General features: G+C 43.4%; 1 protein-coding gene across 4 annotated transcripts in view; it reads right to left on the reverse strand.

Moving 5' to 3' along the window:
- Positions 1-21516, reverse strand: part of BANP (BTG3 associated nuclear protein) — a 121534-nt gene that overhangs the window by 84358 nt on the left and 15660 nt on the right. For all 4 annotated transcript variants that reach the window (XM_062499821.1, XM_062499822.1, XM_062499820.1 and 1 more), the window contains exons 5-6: positions 11487-11609; positions 8624-8799 (exon numbers count right to left, since the gene is read on the reverse strand). In XM_062499821.1, the coding sequence (XP_062355805.1) occupies positions 8624-8799; positions 11487-11609 (299 nt within the window). The remainder of the gene's footprint in view (positions 1-8623; positions 8800-11486; positions 11610-21516) is intronic.

The raw sequence follows: 21516 nt of genomic DNA on the forward strand, positions 1-21516 counted from the left end.
CAGGACGTGGCCAGGAGCTCTGCAGATCGCAGCGTCTCCCCCCCTGTTTGCTTTTTGCCCGGTGGCCGTGAGTTTCCCGATGAGAAGAAAAACACAAATTCACCCCACGAGCCACCAAAAAAATTGTTGGCGTTCAGGTTCTGGTCTACACAGGAACTGGTGTAGCCAGTCCAGCTGTCCAACTCACTCTCAGGGATCTTTTTCTTGAGAAACCACTCCAGGCCCAGTGCTCTCATCCCCTAAAAATTGAAGGGTTTTCATCCCTGCAATTCTGGGATATTCTCAAAGCACAGCAAATTTCAAGCAGCCAACAGCTTTGAACAACAATCTTGTTTTTCCCCTACCCCAAACCCATGAGATTAAAACAAGGCTAAGCAAGATTACAGATTTAAGAAATTATAATCAATAGTGAACTCTAACTTGTTTCATCATTTAAAAGGAGTACATCAAGCAATGACAATCATTTAGGATGTGACCAAAAATCCCAAACAAAATTTGGATTTTTCCTCATTTTTACTGGTTACATTATTTTCAAAATAATGGTTTCTCAAAGAACAGAAGGATAATTAATCAATCACTAATCATCTTCCCTCCTATTCAAATATAAGACCATCAGTAGCACAACCATACCCATCTACACACACTTTCAATTTATTAAGAAGCTTTTTTATTTCTTTCCCAGGTTTCTCAGAGGAAAAAAAAACATAGGGATTTAATTAAATAAATAAATTAAAATCAAAGGAATACCAGTCCCTCACTTCAATTAAGCTGTGCAGGCAATGCCAACATTTGGTGGATTCAAGACTAATCAGAAACTGGAACAGAGCTCAGGGGCAATCCCACCTCAAGTGGAGGATGGAACACATGGCTGAGGAGGAGACCCCCATTCCAGAAATAAACCAAACCTCCAAAATTCCTCACTCTGTAACAGGAACTGGGTAGAAAACACTCCAGCAATATTTCAGTGTCCACTGAAACAGGATTTGATTTCCACGTTTGCTCAGCTCTGTGGAGTAAAAGGTTTGCTGACTGAGGGGGTCACTCAGTACAATTTACAGTGAACAACATTCAGTTACAATCACATTAATGACTTTTCTTTCATCGAGTGATCACAGAGCAGAGTTTCCAAACCCTGGTTTCCACAACCCTTCCAGTGCCCAACGAGGGTGGCAGAGCTCAGGTCAAACAGCATCTCCCTTTCACAGCGAGCAAGCAACACCTGGACTCCCAAACCCTGCACTGGGCTCGAGCTGACTACAAGGCAGAAGAACTCAATAAAATACAACATAAAAGCAACTCCAAAGTGCTCTTCCAGCAGGACCTTTGGGTTGAGTCACCCTCCCGTGTCGGGGCTGAGTTTGCAGCTGAGCAAGGACAGGGTGAGGCAAACGTTGGATTGTGCAACCCTGATTTATCACTGAGAGCAGCACCCTATCAGCAACAACACAGCCACAGCACCAGGGAATGCTCGGGGCTGCAAGGCACCTTAAAGATCATCTCCTCCACCCCTGCCATGGCAGGGACACCTTCCCCTGGCCCAGGCTGCTCCAAGCCCTGTCCAGCCTGGCCTTGGACACTTCCAGGGATCCAGGGACAGCCCCAGCTGCTCTAGGCACCCTCCCCACCCTCACAGCCAAGAATTTCTTCCTTAGATGGAGTAACTTGCAAGGAAAATTATTTCTTGTTGATGTACTTAGCAATTTTTTGCTGCTGAAATCAGAACTTCATTCCCCATCCTGAAGATATTTTTATACACTTGCAAATTGTTTTTATATTTATTTTTTTTTTAATTTGATCCTTTCCTTTTTATCCTGCGCCAGGATAGGTCACACTGGCTGCTTTCTGCTCCCAGTACCAGGTGCCATCTGAAAAATAAAGTGGAGTGGATGAGTTGTGCCTTGTTCTGCATGCCACTGTGTCTGGCCTCACCACAAGTCTGGTTACCATTATCAGGGAAAACAACAGGCTGTTCTTCAAGATAAACAGACTGGCTTAGAAAAAATTTGGGCAGAACTGGCAAAGCAAAAACATCTCTGGATCAATGTGTACGTTTTTCAAAGAAATTCTAGGAAGCCTGAATAAATTATCCTCCAGCCTATCACAGCCTTACAGCTCCCAGGATTGCTGGTGGATATAGGAAGTTTTATTCCTTATGGAACACCTTTTGCCTGCAGACTTTTTTAACAAACATTGTTAACCTTCATGAACCAAAGATTTTGTTCAATTTGCAAAATCCTCTCTTTTTCTTTCTGCTGGCACAGAGTCCAGAACATACTGTTTTTACCACATGCAACTGCTCTTTTATTGCTCCCAGCCTGGAAAAAAAGACATTATCTTGTTATTCTGACCTATGACCGCAATCCCCCCACTAAATTATCTCTTGCATTTTCCTCCTGCTTTCAAAGTTTCAACAGAAAGGGAATTTATTTTATAACCATTTTGACTGAAGTTAACCATGAACCCACTGCAGCTCCGTGAGGACATAAAAACTGAAATTATTCCTTACTTTAGATCAAAAATCACTCCTGCCAGGCTGCCAACACATCTGGCACTTTGCAGGGAGCAAACACAGGATTGGCACCCAAAAATCTGGTGGAAAGAGGGAATCTAGGGCCAGTTCTGAGTAAAGCACAAATGCCCTGAGCTCTGGTGTGGCGTGGAGGAAAATGGAGAAGGGAAAACAGAATGGGAATTGGATGGAAATTCTCTCTGAGCAAAGAAATACATAAACACTATTGACTAAATCTGGATGACTGGAGGCTCCCAGCACTCAGACATCCTTTGATGCACGTGGAATGGTTCTTTAGGTGTGTATCAGGTTTTAGAGGTGCAGTCTGGGGAGGGTGGGCTGTTTAGAGCATGCACTGTAAAACCCACACTCCACCCCAGCACTGCACAGCCATACCCTGCTGCTGCTGCTCCCCAAAAACTTCCAAAAACTCAGTAAATGGGAGCTGGGGAGGAAGAGAACAGTCCAAGAACACACTTGCCTTCAACTCAGTGAAGCACAACTGCACACACTGAGCTCAGCACACACCTTCTCACTTCAATTTCTTTAGTTAACTGAGGAAGAACTTCATTTCCTGGAGGGTGGCAGAGCCCTGGCACAGCTGCCCAGGGACAATGTGGGCTCTCCCTGTCCAGACACATTCCAAACACACCTGGATGTGTTCCTGTGTCACCTGCTCCAGGTGTGCCTGCCCTGGCTTGGATCCCCAGAGCTCCCTTCCAACCCCAGCCATTCCCTGATTCTGTGAATTTTCCTGCTGCCCTTTGAGGGGAAAGATGATTCTTGCCTTTTTTACATCAAATATTAGATCACCACACAAGTGATCATTTCTGTCCTGTTTTATCAGCCTCCCTCTCTGCACTCACAGCCTCATTTCCACCACACACCAATTCCTGCTTCCTCTTCAATGTTCCTTTTTCAACAGCACAAAATTCGCCTTTATCTCCATTCTACTGAGCCTAGTTTGCTGTTCAGTGCATTTTTGACTCTTTTTTTACTGCATTTCTTTTATCTCCCAGCACAGCTGACCATCTCCATCCATCCATCCCTGTCTGGGGACGTGCCGGGGGCTGCCACGCAAATGAGGAATTTTCTGGGAACAGGAGGAGCCAGTTTGGGGTCAGCAGCAAGAAAAGTCCTGTCAAGAGGACAAAAACCAGACAGGGGCTGCTCTGGACGTGCTCTCCCACCCAGGGAAGTGAGGAACACTGAGCTGGTACATTCTTCCATCAGGTCTAACATGGGAGCCTAAAAGCAAAGCCAGGCTCTGCTCTCTCCCCAGGAGCTGTCAGTCATTCCTTTAAACCCAGGGAACACCAAAGGAAACACCTGCCCACAGAAATACTGGAATTAACATGTCCCATCACTCCAAGAAGTTGGGTTTATTTTACTCTCAAGGCTGGGTGCAAAGTTGGCAGTGGAAGCAAAAGAGTGGTAGGTGCAGAGAGGCAGAAAGATGAATTAATCTTTAAAAAATTAAAATAACCCCCAAAAAAACAAATCCTAACCTACAAAAATAAACCTTCAATGCTAGAGAAATTAAATAATGTTTTGGCTGATGTGTAGAGGATTCAACATCTGCATCATGTGGAGGGTTGGAACGAGATGAGCATCAAGGTCCCTTCCAAGCCAAACCATTCTAGGGCTCTGTGATCTTTTAATGAGCTCCTGTCAATTAACAAAAGTTCACAGGGGCAGTGATTAATTGGCAGAGACTCCAGAGCACTGGCTTTATTAATTAAAAATCATTAAGTGTGTGGAAAGGAGGGACAACCAGGCTGTAAATTCACCTCCAGATCCAGCAGTGGGATTGAAGGCTGTGCTAAAAGAAAGGTTAAAGAGATTTAAAGGCACGTTCAGCAAAACCTCCAGCACAAAATTCAGCTCGGACACTGGGAATACTGGAACTCTGGAATTCTGGAATTCTGGCTAAGGAACAGCACACCCGGCCTGGGCACAGAGCTGGGGCTTTTCCCTTGACTGTTCTGGCGTGGGGGGAAAGAAAGGTTTCATGTCCTTGTGAACATCAAAGAAAAATCCCAGGATCATGGAATGGTTTGGGTTGGAAGGGACGTTGGAGATGATCCAACTCCAACCCCAACACCTCCCACCACCCCAGGCTGCTCCGAGCCCCCTCCAGCCTGGCCTGGGACACTTCCAGGGATCCAGGGGCAGCTGCAGTAAATCACATTTACTGCATTTTTTTTTTTTTAAGTCTTCTCTGGGAAATCCATTCCAGGGCCTCCCCAACCTCACAGGGAGGAGTTCCTTCCTAGTATCCCACCTAACCCTGCCCTAATTCCAGTTGAAATCCAGAAGAATCTCATGCTCCAGGTAAATATTCCACAGCACACAAAGCCTGTGGCTGAAGGAGACCAAGCCCCAGCTCACTCTCAAGCCCCTGTGGATTCAGGACCAGGAGGTATTTTGGGAACAGCCCCTGCACTCAGAGGTTCTTCAGCCTCCGTACAACACCAGTGAGGTTTGTGAAGAATAAGCCTCAGTTTTGGTGAAATCCAAGAGAGAGTCCCTTGTTTTATGACTTATGGAAGATAAAAAGTTCAGATGAAAAAAGATCCAAATAAAATTCAGAAAATTAAAATCTATGGACTCAAAGGGTTCTTTAAAAATGTGTTTCATGGCAGAAAATCAGATTGCTAATTCGGATTTTGCCCTTTATTCCTTGCTTAACATATCTTTGTTATATTTGGGTGGAGGTGGGCCAGTGTTAACACCAAATATCCCTGTGACAGACACCTGCAAGAAACTTGTTCATCTGCTGGCTCCAAATAACAGAAAAAAAAAAAAATCAAACCCAAAGCAATTCAATTTTTATCATTTTCTTTGGCTTTCACAAGCCCTGAAGCCTCATCAGTGTCTCCACATCAGCTCCACATCGTTTTGTTTCAGGGTACAAAAGGTTCTGCTCCTTCTCACTGCCTGTGCCTGTCCTGAGCAGCTTGGCAGGAAAGAGCTCCAAGAGCTCATCCCACGTGTGAGATCTGATCCTGATCCTGCCCTGGGCTGGAAAATCCTGAGCACAGATAAGTCTGGGCCATGGACAAAGAGCTGCTTGGATTCCCATTTGGAAAGCAAATCCTGAGTGCTGTTTAATGCTGCCATTATCAAATGACTGCTTCAGATGCCAAGTGGAGGAGACAAGACGTGACTGAGGAGTTTTCTCTGGAAAAAACTTCAGTCATCCCTTAATTAATACCCAGGGCAGAGCAGCCTCCCCTTATCTGCTCCAAAAGTCCATGTTTACATTTCCAACTCTGCATCACAAACCAGAGGGACAGGACACAGGCAATGGTTTCAAAGCAGGGTTAAATGGGATTTTGGGAAGGAATTCTTCCCTGTGAGGTTGGGGAGGCCATGGAACGGATTCCCAGAGAAGCTGTGGCTGCTCCTGGATCCCTGGAAGTGCCCAAGGCCAGGCTGGACAGGGCTTGGAGCAGCCTGGGACAGTGGAAGGTGTCAGGGTTGGAACTGGATGGGCTTTAAGGTCCCTTCCAACCCAACCCAAACCACTCCATGATTCAACATCTTCAGAGCTACGAAAGAAAATGAGTATGAAAGAATTGCAGCCCAAAGAACTGATTCACAAGTGAAGTTCTGTGCAAGGAGGACTCTAAAGACCAGCTGCAGCATTTTAGAAACCCAGTTCCAGATCTTCAGAACTTTCAAAATGCACAAGAACTCTGGAAAGCACAGGAAAAGAGTCTCAAAATAACTGAACAGACCCAACTTCTCCTTCTCTTACCACCCTGAAGGTGCAAGTGCAATGTGTGAAAACTGAAGAGGAAAATAACATTGGGCCATCAGACCCATCCCATGCAAACATTATAAAATACACCATTATAAAATAAACCATTATAAAATACACCACTATAAAATACACCACTATAAAATACACCACTATAAAATGCACCACTATAATAAAAATTTCCTGATGTTTAGTGTGAAACACTCAATGGCTCTCCTGCTCCAGTATTGGTGAAACTAAAAATTCTCTTCCTGTGCTCCTTGTTCTGCACAAGAACTGAACTGTACAATGCTCATTGTTCTAAGGCCTAATTAGAATGTTCACAGTTAAATACAATGCACTGCTGTGTTTGAAGTGAGAGGATGCTGCACTCCAAAACTCACAGGAAGAACACATGCATGCCAAAATTAACTGGATTTGAAAAACCACATGGGATGAAGTCACAGTGTTCAGTCAGCAAAAAAACCCAGCCCTGTTCTGCACCATTACTGTAACTGAGCTCAAAGCTCCTGTGCCATTATTTTTCAGGGACAGAAATGCAATAACACTAATTTTTAAATTATCACAATTACATGAAAGCAACCAGCAGAGAGCAAACAGTGCCTTTATAGAAATCCACTCCCTGAACCCTGAAAATATCCACAGCTAAGTGTCAGACAAACCCAACTGTAAACACAGTTCAGTTTTGCTTTCCAGAGCCTGGATGACAGAGTGGAGCTGTCCTGGTGTTTGCTGTCAGACCTGGGCTGGGATCTCCATCATCAGCCCCTCAGGTTTTACCTCTGCACACCTCAGAGCCCCCTGGAATTCTGTCCCAGCTGATGAAAGCCAAGGGCTGCTGTGACTTTGCCTCTCCCTGCACACCAGCCCTGTTATTCTCCATCTCTTCCTTTATTAATAATTGAATTTGTGCCACCCTGCAGGTGAATTAGCAATTCCCTCCCGTGCAAGGGCAAGGGCAGGTGGAGGGGGGTCACTGATCTGATCCTCAGAGCATTCATCAATCTCAGAGATTTGGAATGGATGAGTGTTCCAGAGGTCTGAGGGAAATCAGATCTGCAGACATTAATGGATTAGGTGCTTCTTCTGAATTTACATGCACATCAGTGGGTCAAACACCACGTTTGTCTGTGCAAATCTGTGCCAGACCAAGGCAGAAAAGGAATTGCACAACAAACATCCTCCTGATGCTGGCAGCTTTGCTCCTGGCATAGCTGACAGAACAGTAAAAATTTGGGAATCACTGAGGTTGGAAAAAAAACTCCAGGATCAGAGTCCAACCTGTGCCCAATCCCCACCTTGTCCCCAGAGCTCTGGGTGCCACCCCCAGGAATTCCTGGGATACCTCCAGGGATGGGCACTCCAAACCTCCCTGGGCACTTCCAATCCCTGAGCACCCTTTCCATGGGGAAATTCCTGCTGCTGTCCACCCTGATCCTCCCCTGGCCCAGCCTGAGGCCGTTCCCTCTGCTCCTGTCCCTGTTCCCTGGGAGCAGAGCCCGACCTGGGGCTGTCCCTTCCTGTCAGGGAGTTGTGCAGAGCCAGAAATTCCCCCCGAGCCTCCTTTTCTCCAGGCTGAGCCCCTTTCCCAGCTCCCTCAGGAATTCTCCAGCCCCTTCCCAGCTCTATTCCCTTCCCTGGACACGCTCCAGCCCCTCAATGTGTGTCTTGGAGGGGCCCAAACCTGACCAGAATTCCAGCTGTGCCCCAGGGGACAATCCCTGCCCTGGGGCTGTGGCCGTGCCAGGGCTGGTGCCAGCCAGGTGACAGTGGCCTCTTGCCCACCTGGGCACACCTGGGCTCCTTTTCAGCCACTCTCCCCAGTATTCCCAGTCCTTCTGATGTCCACCCTGAGCTTCCCCTGACCAGTCTGAGCCTCTTCCCTCTCCTCCTATCCCTGTTCCGAGGAATTTCCCCCTGGATGGGCCCAATCTCAAGTTTACAGCATGTCTCCTAGAGATGACCTCCATTTCCCAAAAGAACTCAGGATTTTCCATCCTTCCCAGGATATTTGCTCTCCACTCCTAACAGGAGGATCTACAGGATCTACAAGATCTGTAGATCTGCAGGATCTACGATATCACATTTGCTTGAAATCCTTCCTGCTGTCCAATCTGAACTCCCCCGGCGCAGCTTGAGGCTCTCCCTCCCCTCCTGTCCCTGCTCCCCGGGAGCAGAGCCCAATTCCCAGCTACCTGCACCCTCCTGGCAGGGACTTGTGGAGGTGAGAAAGAATTTGCTTCCCTGTGAGATGTTCTAGCCCCCGTTTTCAGACTGATTTAGAACAGAAAGGAGATAGCGAGCGCGCACGCTGCGAGCGCGTAAAAGACACGGGAAGGCACACGTACCTTCGGAGTTGAGGGTGATGAGGGTGACGTTGTTGCCCATGCTCTGGTTGCCCACCTGGCCGCTGTTGGACACGGAGTCGCTGGCCTCGGAGCCGCTCTCGCCGTCCTCGTTGTGGCTGTCGTCGTGGCCGGGCACCTTCACCACGATGGTGTTCTGCCGGCGGCCCGGCACCGCGCTGCGGGCAAGGAACAGGCTCGGAGCCGCCACAAAGGGCACGGCCGAGGAGGGCTGGGGGCTCCGGGTGGGGCTCTTTGGAATGTTTGTCGTGTGCAAAGGACGCAGGAATTCGGGGGGTGCGGGTGACAAGAGTTCAGCCCACAGCCTGACAGCCCCAGCTCAGGGCTCCTCCGAAGCCGCTCGAGCTCTGCTTACAAGGCATTATATCATTTTCCTTACAGAACGCTGCAATACCTGGAAACCAATCAATACTATTAACTACAGCCTATCAGAACTGCTAACGTTACCAAATTCATGGTACTATTCTCCAATCACCTCTGAAGCCAGCTGCAGTTCTGCTTACGATGCATTATATAATTCTCTTTACAGAACACTGCAATACATAACCAATCAAAACTTTTACCTACAGCCCATTGTAACTGCTAACATTACCATATTCGTGTTCCTATTTTCCCATCACGTCTGAACCCACCTCTAGTTCTATTTACAATGCATTATATAATTTTCTTTACAGAGCATTGTAATACCTAACCAATCAATACTTTAACTATAACAACAGCCCATCATAAATCACTAACAGTACCATATTCATGTTATTATTTGCCAATCACAAAATGTTAGTATGTTACAGTTTAAGCTAGAAGTTGTTTTTCAGTTTTCTCACAGTGGAAAATTCTGAGATCTTTTCTCTACTTGCAACATTGGCTTTCTTGTTTGCCCGTGAAAATCTTTTTGCTTGGTAAAAACATCTTTAGTTTGAGGTGGATTTATCTTTTGCTCTGAGCCATAAAAACCCCTTCTAACTCATTTTACCCTTTGGCTTCTTAGTTACCCAGTAAGACTGGCTCAGCAATTCTTTTCTTCTATATAAAAACTTGCTATCATTTCTATTCCTTCTTCAGATTCCACATTCAAAGATCTTCCTGTTACACATACAGATCTGTGAGACCTTCCTGTCAAATCCTTTTCGTTCCCAACACAAAAACCAGGGATTGTTGAGCTTTTTGTGCTTTGTGGCACTGACCCCCAGGAGAACACTGCTTTTGACCTGAGGCCTTGGAGAAGGATTCCATATCTGAGTGATGGAGCTAAAATCATGGGTGTGTAGTTAAAATGCAAGTGTGTTATTTCAGATGGTGAAGGGTTTTAAATGTGAGGTTTTTATAATACAGTAATAGGTGTGGGACAAGATGGAGGATTTGGGGTGTTGTCTCCTTCTTGGTGTTCTTCTTCCTTCTTTTTCATGGTAGTTTCTGGTTGGACAGTTGGGGCCACACTGAGGGTCATGGGAAGTTAATTATTGGGTTAAAAGGATAAATAATATAGGTGTTAGTTCTCTATTGGACTGTGTAGCTTTAAAAGACCTTGCAGCAGATGGATTCATCTCCATTTTGCTCACTTTCAGCAGGTAGCTAAAAGTGCTGCTGAACTTTCGGTACTTTAGATAAGATTTAATAAACAATCAAGCCCAAACATGAAAAAAATCCATTTCCTTCGTGTATTTTTTAATCCTGGCTCTGAGTGAAGGCAGAAGAGACTGAGACAAATCACTAATTCAACTGTACCCTGTGTGAGGAACAAACTCATGAGTGTCCCAATGCTACATGGCATGACTCAATGGTTCACCTCCAGAGAACATCTCCTCAGCAGGAAAGTCAGCATGGAATATCCAAATTCCAGCATTACTGAGGTCAGCTCACAGCCCTGCACTTTGTTGTGAGGGCTAAAAAAATGTGTTGTGTAAAATCAACTCCCTTAAAGCTCTCTGCTCTGCGGAACTCTGAGCTATCCAGCAAAATAAAAATCACACTGTGGGCAAGGAACACAATTCACCTCCAGAGAAGCACGGAATAATACCCAAATTTCAGCATTCATGAGTTCAGATCATGGCCCTGCACGTTGTTGTGAGGGAATTAAAAGTGAGAATCCACAAAATTAAGGTGTTGTGTAAAACTGACCCCTTTAAAGCTCTCTGCTCCTGTGGAACTCAGTGCTATCCAGCAAAATAAAAACCTCACAGAGCTTGGAAGAGACCTCTAAGATCATTGAGTCCAACCCATGGCACTGGGTGCCACATCCAATCTCTTTCTGAGCACTCCACCACCTCCCCAGGAAAACCATACCAGGACTTTATCATTCTTTCCACCAAAAGCTTTTTCCTACTATCCAACCTAAATTTCCCTTGGTGCAGCTTAAGACTGTGTCCTTTGGGTCACAGATAGCAGAAGGAATAAAAAACTTTAGGTGTCTGCCTCAATGGAAAAGTCTAGGCTCCACGTGCAAAACAAAAGAAATATCCGAGTAATTTATAAAAAAAAAATATTAACTATGACCATTTTCCACCCAGAATCCCCAGATCTGCTTGTTTCAAAATCACTTTAGACAAGTTTTCCCTGTTAAATAGCTGGTTAAATACAGGATTTTGGCATGTTCCCACGGGACTGTGCACCCACGTAAAAATCCACAGCTAGGGGAAATCCTTCTTTAACCTAGCACTGAGATAACCCCAGCTCCTCCACGATGTTCTCTCCCATCAAGAAGGAACCAAGAGAACCTGTCCAAGCCTGGGTTCAATCTTTCCCTCATTATTACCTGGAGCATTCCTCCTTTTTCCATTCAAGTTGCCCTGGAAAGCGGCCCAGCCCAAGGAGGGGAGGAGGGAGGATTCCAGGGAATGGCACTCACTTGCTGAGGATGCTCTCCAGGGAATCTGCTGCTCTGCTCAGTGGCTCTTCCTGCCCCACCATCTTGGCCACGATGGAATTCTGCCGGTCGTTGTTGAGGATCACCGTGGTCTGAGGGACAACGCTGCAAAAAAACAAACAAAAAAAAAAAAACTAATCACAGAGGGAATGGGAATGGAAAGGTGAAAAGCTTATAAATAATCCATGGAGAGGTTTTTTTGGTTTAAGTAATCCAGGAAGGCCTCTGGACCTTGTCCTGACACTGCTGATCCCAGCAATCCATGGAGTCTGACACCAGCACCGCCTCCAGCACTCCGAATTTTCCAAAGGATGGATGGCTCCAATGGAATTATACCAAAGTCCACGACCCCCGGGGAAGCAACAAGGAATTCATCAATTCAGGACACACAGGGGGAAGTCTGTAAATCACAGCTCCACCAAATTCTTTCTGAGAGGATCTGGGAGTTTGCAGAGGTACTGCGGCCAATTTACAGGGTAAAGCACCAGCTCCAGTAGGGTAATTCCTAGGAAAAGAGAATCTGAAAGGATTTATTGCACAAGTGGATGATGAGCATGGTTAAAAGGTGTGTGCTGTCCTGCAGGGTGGGGAGAGGAGCAGCACAGGAAGGATCAGAGCAAACAGGACCAGACTGTAACTGAGTAACAAGACTAAACTACTTCTCGCAGTTAATTAAAAAACCCAAAACCAAACACCAAAATCATGTAGGGTGTGAGAAACCAGAAAAAGTTTCTTTTGCCACTCCTGATGACAATGGAGAGGAAAAACTCGAGAGGTGCTGAGCTTGCACTGGACTGCAAAAGGAAATCTGAATTAAACACTGTCTCCACATGCTAATAGCACCTGATCCGTCTGCAGGCATTATTCACATTACTGCCACACCACCACTCAATATCCCCAGGGCTGCAGTTGAGACTTAAACTCTTCCTGCTGTGCTCAGGGAGGACTGAAGGAGAGAAATTTTGGTTTAGTTCCCCTTTGCTCCTCACAGTAAACAGCTCACTCTTGTTTTCACTGCTCCAACATCCCAGACGTGACTGGGGATCATTTATTTTCCCTTGGCTAATTGCTGAAACACAAATTAAGCCAATCTGGTGACAGCAAGAGCGTTTCCTTCAGCTGTAGCAGAGCACACACTTGAACACTCACACGTCTGTGGAAGCCTGAAGTGCCCAATCATCCATCATCAAGGAAAGATAAGACCCTGTCATGGAGCTAACGATGAATGGACCCCACTTTCAGCACAAATAAAATGCTTGACCCCAGATTTTTTGGCTCCAAAAGCCCCAGGCTCCAAAGCCCTGCCTCCCACTGTCAGGGACTGCATGTGCTGCTTGCAGCAGATGGGATTCCTCAGGGAATCCAAGATCACTGCACTGCAAACCTGGGGAGGATCTGGAGAGGTCTGGCTCACCCCAGAGCAGTGCAGGCTCGGCCAGAGCTCTTCATGTGCACGTGGAGCTCAGGTTTTATAGAGAGAGAAAGCGAGAAAGAAGGAAAGAGAGAAGGAAAGAGAGAAGGAAAGAGAGAAGGAAAGAGAGAAGGAAAGAGAGAAGGAAAGAGAGAAGGAAAGAGAGAAGGAAAGGAAAGGAAAGGAAAGGAAAGGAAAGGAAAGGAAAGGAAAGGAAAGGAAAGGAAAGGAAAGGAAAGGAAAGGAAAGGAAAGGAAAGGAAAGGAAAGGAAAGGAAAGGAAAGGAAAGGAAAGGAAAGGAAAGGAAAGGAAAGGAAAGGAAAGGAAAGGAAAGGGAAAGGGAAAAGGAAAAGGAAAAGGGATACATGACAGGGGGTCCTGTTTCTTTCCTGTTATTCTCTGGAGAATCAGGATTTAGAGCACTTCCAGTCACCTGTTCAAGGGGAAACCCCCACAGTTTTAGTTTTTGAAAAAGCCAACTTGCATCTGTTCTCTCTGCACCAAACAGTTAAAAACCCCACCAAAGACTTGATGAAACAGGGAGATGTGGCAGTGCTGGCAGCTCCCAGGCCAGCAGCAACCTGTGTGTGCTCATTACATTTCCCAAATTATCCAAACTGCTCTCCTGGAAGTTCTCACATCCCACAGTTTAAAATGTTCAAGGATTTTACACTTCCTTTCAGATATTGTTCTTTGTCACCATCTCCCTTGCAATCACTTCTGAAGGCCTGTTTAAAATGTCACTTACCAAAGCTTCTTTTTAATGAAGACTCTGAATAATTAATTTCAACTGGAGAGATAAATGTCATAAAATTACATTTAGAAAGTCCTTAGCATTTTGCTTTTATTAAGTAAAAAAAAAAAAAAAAGCCTTAGCACTAAAAATTGGCATAAAATAAGGAACTGGGGGGGGGGGGGGGGGTTTGCTTTGTTTCAGGAATGTTCATTTTTATCACATTTGCTTGAAATCCTTCCTGCTGTCCAATCTGAACTCCCCCTGGAGCATCTTGAGGCTCTCCCTCCCCTCCTGTCCCTGCTCCCTGGGAGCAGAGCCCAATTCCCAGCTGCCTGCACCCTCCTGGCAGGGACTTGTGGAGGTGAGAAAGAATTTGCTTCCTTGTGAGATGTTCTAGCCCCCATTTTCAGACTGATTTAGAAATCTGCTGAATAGAAACAAAATTAAAAATGGAATTCTACATAAAATCAAAATATTGGGCCAAGATGACAAAAATCCATTAAAATTCCTGAGAGCCAAGCGCATCCTTGGATTATTCCAATCCCTTTCTTCCATCTCTGCACCTCTTTCTGAAGATGAAACAACCTTAACCATTCCTTCTGGACTGAAACACAGAAAACACAAAGGAGCAGGAGAGCTTTGGATATTCCCTGAGATCCCAAGGGAAGCAATTTTGAGTGCTGCCAGTACTCAGGGGGGAGATGGGTGGAAAATATTCCAAAGGTCAGGGGGAGTTTCACAGACCCAGAGTGTCTGCACAGGCCCCAGAATTTTCCATTTGTGTTCACATATTCCTTTCCCCAGCAGCATTAGGACTTGGAGAGACTGGAGCAGCAATTTGCTTCTTCTTGGACACAATTCTAAAAAAAAAAAAAAAAACCTAAAATGCATGCAACCTGCAGATTTTTAAATGTAGTTTACTAAATAATCTGTCAAATTACAAGTGAGAATATTCCTAAAAAAATAAACATACCAACTAATGATTGCATATTTAGCCTCTAAATTTTTAATTTTTTTGTTTTTTGTTTTTTAACTACAAAAGGCCAGTCTATAGTTTTGCATAGGGAAATTGCTGCCAAAGGTCATTTTCAGTATGGAAAATGTGTGAGTCACATCTGATCATTCATCTTAAAGGCTGGGGTTCCATTGCCAATAAACTGCCAATCAGCCAGAGTGCAGCCAGCACAGAAAAGAACTTTTGGCAATGCCAGCACCATCCTCTCCTCCTCTTCCCAGCTGAGCTTTCCACTTGGAGAGAGAGAAAAATCAGGCACAAGGAACGAGCTGACATTTCTCTCTTCCACGAGGATCAAAAGTGTTCCTTTAAAAGCCTGAAAATGATTTGGAGTGAGATTTTCAGACAGGTTCTTGCCTTTGTCCTCGCTCCCAGGGATCAGTTCATGGAGAAGAATTAATGGGAAGAGGAGCTGGAATTCCTGCTGGAAAACTCTGCAGCCTTAAGGAAAGAGCCCTTAAACTCTGATATTTCCCAGCTGAAATTAAGATTCAAATGTACAGTTCACGTGTGGAGGAATATCACAATTATCCCTAGCAGGGAGAAAAATCTAAATATCACAAATATTGTTGTACAATGTGGTGCTTTCCTTATTTTTTTCCTGGTTTATCTTTCACTAACACTCGTGTTCATCCCTCCCAACAGCCCCTCTTTGCATCTTTTCATCATTATTTAGGAAGATAATGTCAAAATTCTCCTTCCCCCTGATGGCCACCTGCTTCCTTTGCCTCCTGCTTGTAGAGTTAAGGATCCCTATCCAAAAAAGAGTGAAAAAACCCACCCAGGATCTCACACTGCAACAAAGCCACAAACTGGCAAAGAATCCATGAAATGGCATTGGATCCATGCCCCAAAATGAATGCACAGAACAAAGCTGTGGACAAGCAGAGCGTTCATTGAGGGGGAAAAAAATAGCAGGGGAAAAAGAAAAACAGGGGGAGGGGGGAAACTTTGGGGAAAAAAACAGGGAAAAAAAACAAGAAAAAAAATAGGAAAAAAAATGCAGGAAAAAAACAGGGGAAAAAATCAGGGAAAAAAACAGGAAAAATAAACAAGAAAAAAATAAACAGGAAAAGGGGGAAAAAATGGGAAAAAAATATGGACAAAAATCAGGGAAGAAAACAGGGGGAAAAAAAACAGGGGAAAAAAGGGGGGGGAAAAACGGGGGGAAAAAATGGGGGGAAAAAAACAGGGGAAAAATAACAGGGAAAAAAATAACAGGGAAAAAAATAACAGGGAAAAAAATAACAGGGAAAAAAATAACAGGGAAAAAAATAACAGGGAAAAAAAATACCCGGGAAAAAAAATAAAATAACAGGGAAAAAAATAACAGGGAAAAAAAATAAATAACAGGGGAAAAAAATAACAGGGAAAAAAAATAACAGGGAAAAAAATAACAGGGAAAAAAAATAACAGGGAAAAAAAATAACAGGGGAAAAAAATAACAGGGAAAACCCATGCAGGCCACATGTATCATAAGCAGGATTGAAAAGTGCTAGAAATTAAATTAATTATCAGACTTCTACTTTTTGATCATGGCCAAGAAAAGGCCGGGTCATGCCATAAGCAGCAGGTCAATGCCACCATTTTGGAAGATAAATATAAAAATACAAGAGCAGAGCTATCTTGTTTTCAGCCATTCTGGGAAGAAATTTCCAGTTATTACCTTTCTTTGAGCCTTAACTTCCTGAGAAAGATAAGGAGCAGCACTGCAGAAATGAGGGAGCTGCCCTGATCCTCAGCAGGGAAATTATTGATTCCAACAGAAATTCTGGGTGTATGAAAAATACAGTTTGAAACAGGAGTAAAGAGCGGGAATTAGTACAAGGAAATGATTTTCTGATAAATTCTGGTACCAGCAGAAATTTGGTTGAAGAATAAAAATCTTGGGGGTGGAGGAAGCAGGGTTTATAAATTGGATTTCAAGGAATTAGTGGCAGGTAGTGAAGCCTCACTTAAATAAATACAATATCAGGGTCCTGCAAACACTCCCGAGTTCTTTCTGAGGAGTTTGGGAATAATTCCCACAGGTAACTCTGCTTTTCCAAAGTTCCCAGCCAGCTCTGTGCCCTTGCCAGCACCACAGAGATTTTCCAAGGATGCTTGGAATGAAATCAGGGATTAAATCTTGAATTTCCAGACCCCCTGAGGGCACCTTAAAGAAATCCTGCTCTTCCCTTGCAGTTGAAAAACACAATTTCAGGAGTTATTTGGAGCAGATTTCCTATGTGGAACAAAGAGATGGAGCTCGAGATATGCAAAAATGTACAATTCCTTAAAAAAAAAATAAATTAAAAAAGGAAAATGCTGCTTGGAGAACCATTCCAAGGGGTTTTAGAGGTGCAAATGCAGCTGTTGAGTGGCAGCTGCTGCTCAGTGAGATCCGGGAGATGCTCCAGAGCCACAGAGGTTGGAAAACACCTCCAGGAGCAGCAATTCCAACTCCTCAGGTTGGATCACCCTTGGGAATCCCTCTACTGCTCCTTTCCACCCTGCTGCAAGTAAAACTGAGGCCCTCCAAATCCACTGAAATAAATTAATTATTTCTTTGTCAAATTCGAGTGTTTTAAATTACTCTTAAATTTCAATTATTGCATGATTTTTCCAAGAGCAAAACTGGTTGTTATTTGCATTTTTTAAAAATTGAGTTAAAATTAAATTAAATTCTTTTAAATTGCATTTAAGCTGCTCTAAACTGGTACAAAAAATATTCTAGGACACCACTTAAATCCCTGTTATTTCCAAACCATGTCCCTTTTGTCACTAATTGATTACCTGCTTCCCTCTTCATTGATTTTCTTGCATTGGCAAAATCAGCTCCCCAGCCTACAGGAAAAGTTTCCAGGGACTGCTTTTGCTGCTGGATTTTTAAATTCCCATTCAAAATATTTAAATTCTGCCAGGCTGGAACCCCAAAGAATAAATAAGGCTTTTCTGCCCCCTTCTGTTTATTGTCTGCTCAATAAATTAAATATATTGTGCGTAACACAGGCTTTCCCAACTCAGTGCTCTGCTTCACAGATAAAAAAAAATTTTAAGAGTTTCACTAAACATTATCCTATTTTCCAACATCCATGAGGTAAAAAACCTGGCCACTTTTATGAAATAAAATAATTTTTTAATTGTTTCTTCAGGCAGAAAGCAAAGATGAGCCCTACAAAGGCGTCTGGCCTGAAGCAAATTCCACATTTTACACCTTTCCATTTATTGCTGGAATAGCTGGCTGTGCTCATGGAGCCATGGAATTAAATGTTCTGCTTTCCCTGGAATTCTTCTCATCTATGGAACTTGGCAAGGGAGGAGCTTAACCCACATTTTGATATGTTATAATTGATTTTAAATGTTCTTAGACAGTAATTAGACCACTAAGTGCCCCCCTAACCTGTGTCTAAACCCAAATCCTGTCTGATTCCCATTTATTCCTCTTTTTTTTTCCCCTTCCCAACAACCCTTACAGTTACAGGATGCTGATTCTGAATGGAACTAAAAGGATTCCCTGAGGTCTCTGACCCAAAACAAGTGTTTCAGCTGAGTGGGAATAAATAAACTGGTGAGTTTATTAACTTGATTAATTATTTATTAACTTGAGTGGGAATAAATAAACTGTTTATCCACATTTGGCTAAAAGTTAACAGGAATCCTGCAAACCTCCCACGTTAAAGGATTTCACTTTTATCCTGAGCCAAGTTCACAGGGAAATGGAAAATGTACAATTTCCAGGCAAAAAAGTAAAATATCAAACCTGGGAACACACCTGAAAGCTTTGTCTAAAACTTGAAGGAGCTTTATTACCTCAAATGTGATTTTCAGTGTAAATTCTCTTTAAGAATTCAAAACCACCTCTTTGTAAAAGTTCATTTTGCTGTTTTAAGCCTGACAGGCACATTTGAAGCAGCACCACTACAATTTAAAACAAAAAAAAAAAAATCCAAACCACTTTTTCCATCCTTTTTCTCAGCCCTAAATCATCAGCTGCTACTTGCTCAGCTCTCACTTGAATTATTGGACTCTCAGAAATGATATTTCATCAGAGACCATTAACTTTAGAAAAATTGCAGTGGGGAGAAGGAATCCACAAAGTTCAAATGTTGGTCAGTCTGAAAAGTTTTATAAATGAATTCCACCCCATCCATGCAGGAATTCTAGAACTCTCCAGAACACAGCAGAAAGGATGATGTTCAATTGTTGGTTTAATTCCCTAAGTGACCTTTCCCTCTCTACATGCTGGAAGCCAGGAACTGCTTCCCAATTTATCCACAAATTCCTGGGCACTTGGCTCCCCAATATCCGAGTGCAACGCTCATGGAATGTGAAATTCCACAAGAATTCTGCTGTGGGAGCTCTTTAAGGCAAGATGCCACCTCCTCCTAATCCTGGGGGAATTCAGAATTATTAATAAAAAATCCCAGCTCTTCTTTCCAATATCAACTTACGTTGCTGATAAATATCAGATCACAGAAATCTTCTCCATGAAATCCGTGTGGCCAAGAAGGCAAAATAAAATTAAACCTCAAGAGGTTGAGGCTGACAAGTTTTGTGACAAATTAGGAGATTTTTGGAAAGCACTGTCATGTTTTCCAAGGAATTACAGATATCAAGTTTTGAGAGGCTTTTTTTTTTTTTCTTTTTTCATTCCGCAGCCAAAGAAACACCAGAACCCTGGATAAAGAAAGAGGAGCTGACAGATAATCTAATAATGCCTTTATTCCATTTGGTCTCTTTATAAACTCCCATTTCTGAATGCAGGACAGAGCTGGAATTTTCAGAGAAACTTCTCTGCTATACCTCAAGAAGGAATTTGGGGTTTTCATCACCTATTCCAAGGCACACCAAGTCCTGCAGGGCTGAAATGGTCTCAGGGCTGGCACTGAGGTGACAGACACTGACTTCATGTACAAAACCAAATTCACAAACTCAGCCTGGAAACAGAATGTTCACACACAAATGATGTGTGAAACCCCCTTGAAATCTCTTTCAGAACTGAAAACAGGGCCCTCAAAAGGCTGCAAATGCAAACATTTTGTGGCCCAATCTACAGAATTATGAAAGGCTATTTGAATTCTCACCTCCTCAACAGAAATCCCACTTTACCAAATTGTTTTGCTCAAAACTTTTGCTTCCACTTCTTCTGTGCTCTTTAAAAAAATCTTGTGATTCTTAACAGAATTTTTTTAATTTGTGAAGTGTTAATGATGATTATTTCATTGTCAATATTGACTCTGTCCCCCAGCTGGGAGTGTAACCAAAATGAAGGTGGTGAGAACAGATCCCAAACAATTGTGGCATTTTCCTGCAGCCCTTTCCTCCTCAGTCCTTCAGGAAAACAGCCCCAGAATTCCTGGGAGAATCCTCAGAAACTCAAATATTCAGAATAACTGTTTGCAATTATTGATGGATTTCAAGATAAATGATGGAATTCTGCCAGAGACTGCTGACAGAAAGGGAAAGGTTGGGAACTGATGGATCCCAGAGGGTCCATCCCAAGCAAGGACAAAAGTCCAGTTGTGGTTGTGTCCAGGCCTCCCAGAATTCACTGCTTGCACATTTGATTTGCTGGATGAGGCTCCAGGAAAGGACAAATTAAATAAAGGCTAAATAAACCTGGGCTGCTGCAGAGTGACAGAATTCCTGAAAACCTGGGGAACTCCAAAGCTTCTCCAAATCAAACCTTGATTATTTACCCAAATTTCTGACTCTGTGTGTGACTCCCTCTCACCCCCAGTTGTCTTCTTCCAGGGAAAAGTTTTTCCAGGCCTGGAATTCAGTGTGTGATTCATGGACCTGCACCTTGAAAAGAAACCCTTCACCCTGCATGATCCTCTGCTCCTCAACCCATGCTTTGCTTCCAAATAAATCAATTAAAATCTTCCTGCAAATTCAGGGTCTTCAGAAGCAATTCCAAAAAAGGAACAATTAGCTCTTAAATTGAGTTAAAACCAGCAAAAATCCTGCAGGTTCACAATGTTAATTTATTTATCACTGAGTGAAATGAAAGGATATAAAGTGGTTTACATCCCCTAATGAGTTATAATATCAACTGCAATGAACACAGGGAAGAGACTCAGCAGCCACTGCTCACTGATAAGGGCTGAGGAATTATTATTCCTTCTAAAAGTCTGGATTAGCATAGGAGGATAGTTTATTATAATCTGTAAAAATCCTCCTGATAAAAATGCAATTAGGTTGGCCAAGGGGTTTGTAACTCAGGGAAGAAATAAATATATAGATATATAGATACATATAAATTTTCAAAATAGAATTCTGGCTCTTTTAGGGTTTATACACCAACACCTTGATTATATTTCTTTAGGTTTGTTTGTTTTCCTAAAGGTTTTATGCAGGAGCAACAGTATTTTTAATAAATCTAGAACAGTCCCCCTACAATTCATTCCACACCACATTCCCTGCTTTAGAACCTCATTTAAAATCATCCCAGCTCTCAAATCTGCATTATTTGACCCCAAACCCAGTTGTAAAGGAGGAAACAATCAGCAGAAACACAGCTCAGGAATCTGGGGGATGTGGAGCCAGGAGGCTTTGCCAAATGGCACATTGCAAAGTGGGTGGACAAGTCTTGTTCTCCAAATTCAATTAATTCAATTGTTCTGCTGATTAAATTCAGTGGTAAAACAAACATTTTAATGATCCTCACTCATTAAAATACAGCAAATTCCAACATCCCATCTGGTTCAAAACTGCATCTGAGGAACCTCCAAATTAAGGCAGTGTTCAACCCCCAGCCAGTTTTGTTCAAGGACACCAGGATGGATTTTGGCTCGTTAATTGAGTGTAATTAATCTACATTTAACTGTCCCACTCTCATCAAAGACAGAAATATAAACGTTTTTAT

The sequence above is a fragment of the Cinclus cinclus genome, chromosome 11, assembly GCF_963662255.1.
Source record: "Cinclus cinclus chromosome 11, bCinCin1.1, whole genome shotgun sequence".
Lineage (NCBI taxonomy): Eukaryota > Metazoa > Chordata > Aves > Passeriformes > Cinclidae > Cinclus > Cinclus cinclus.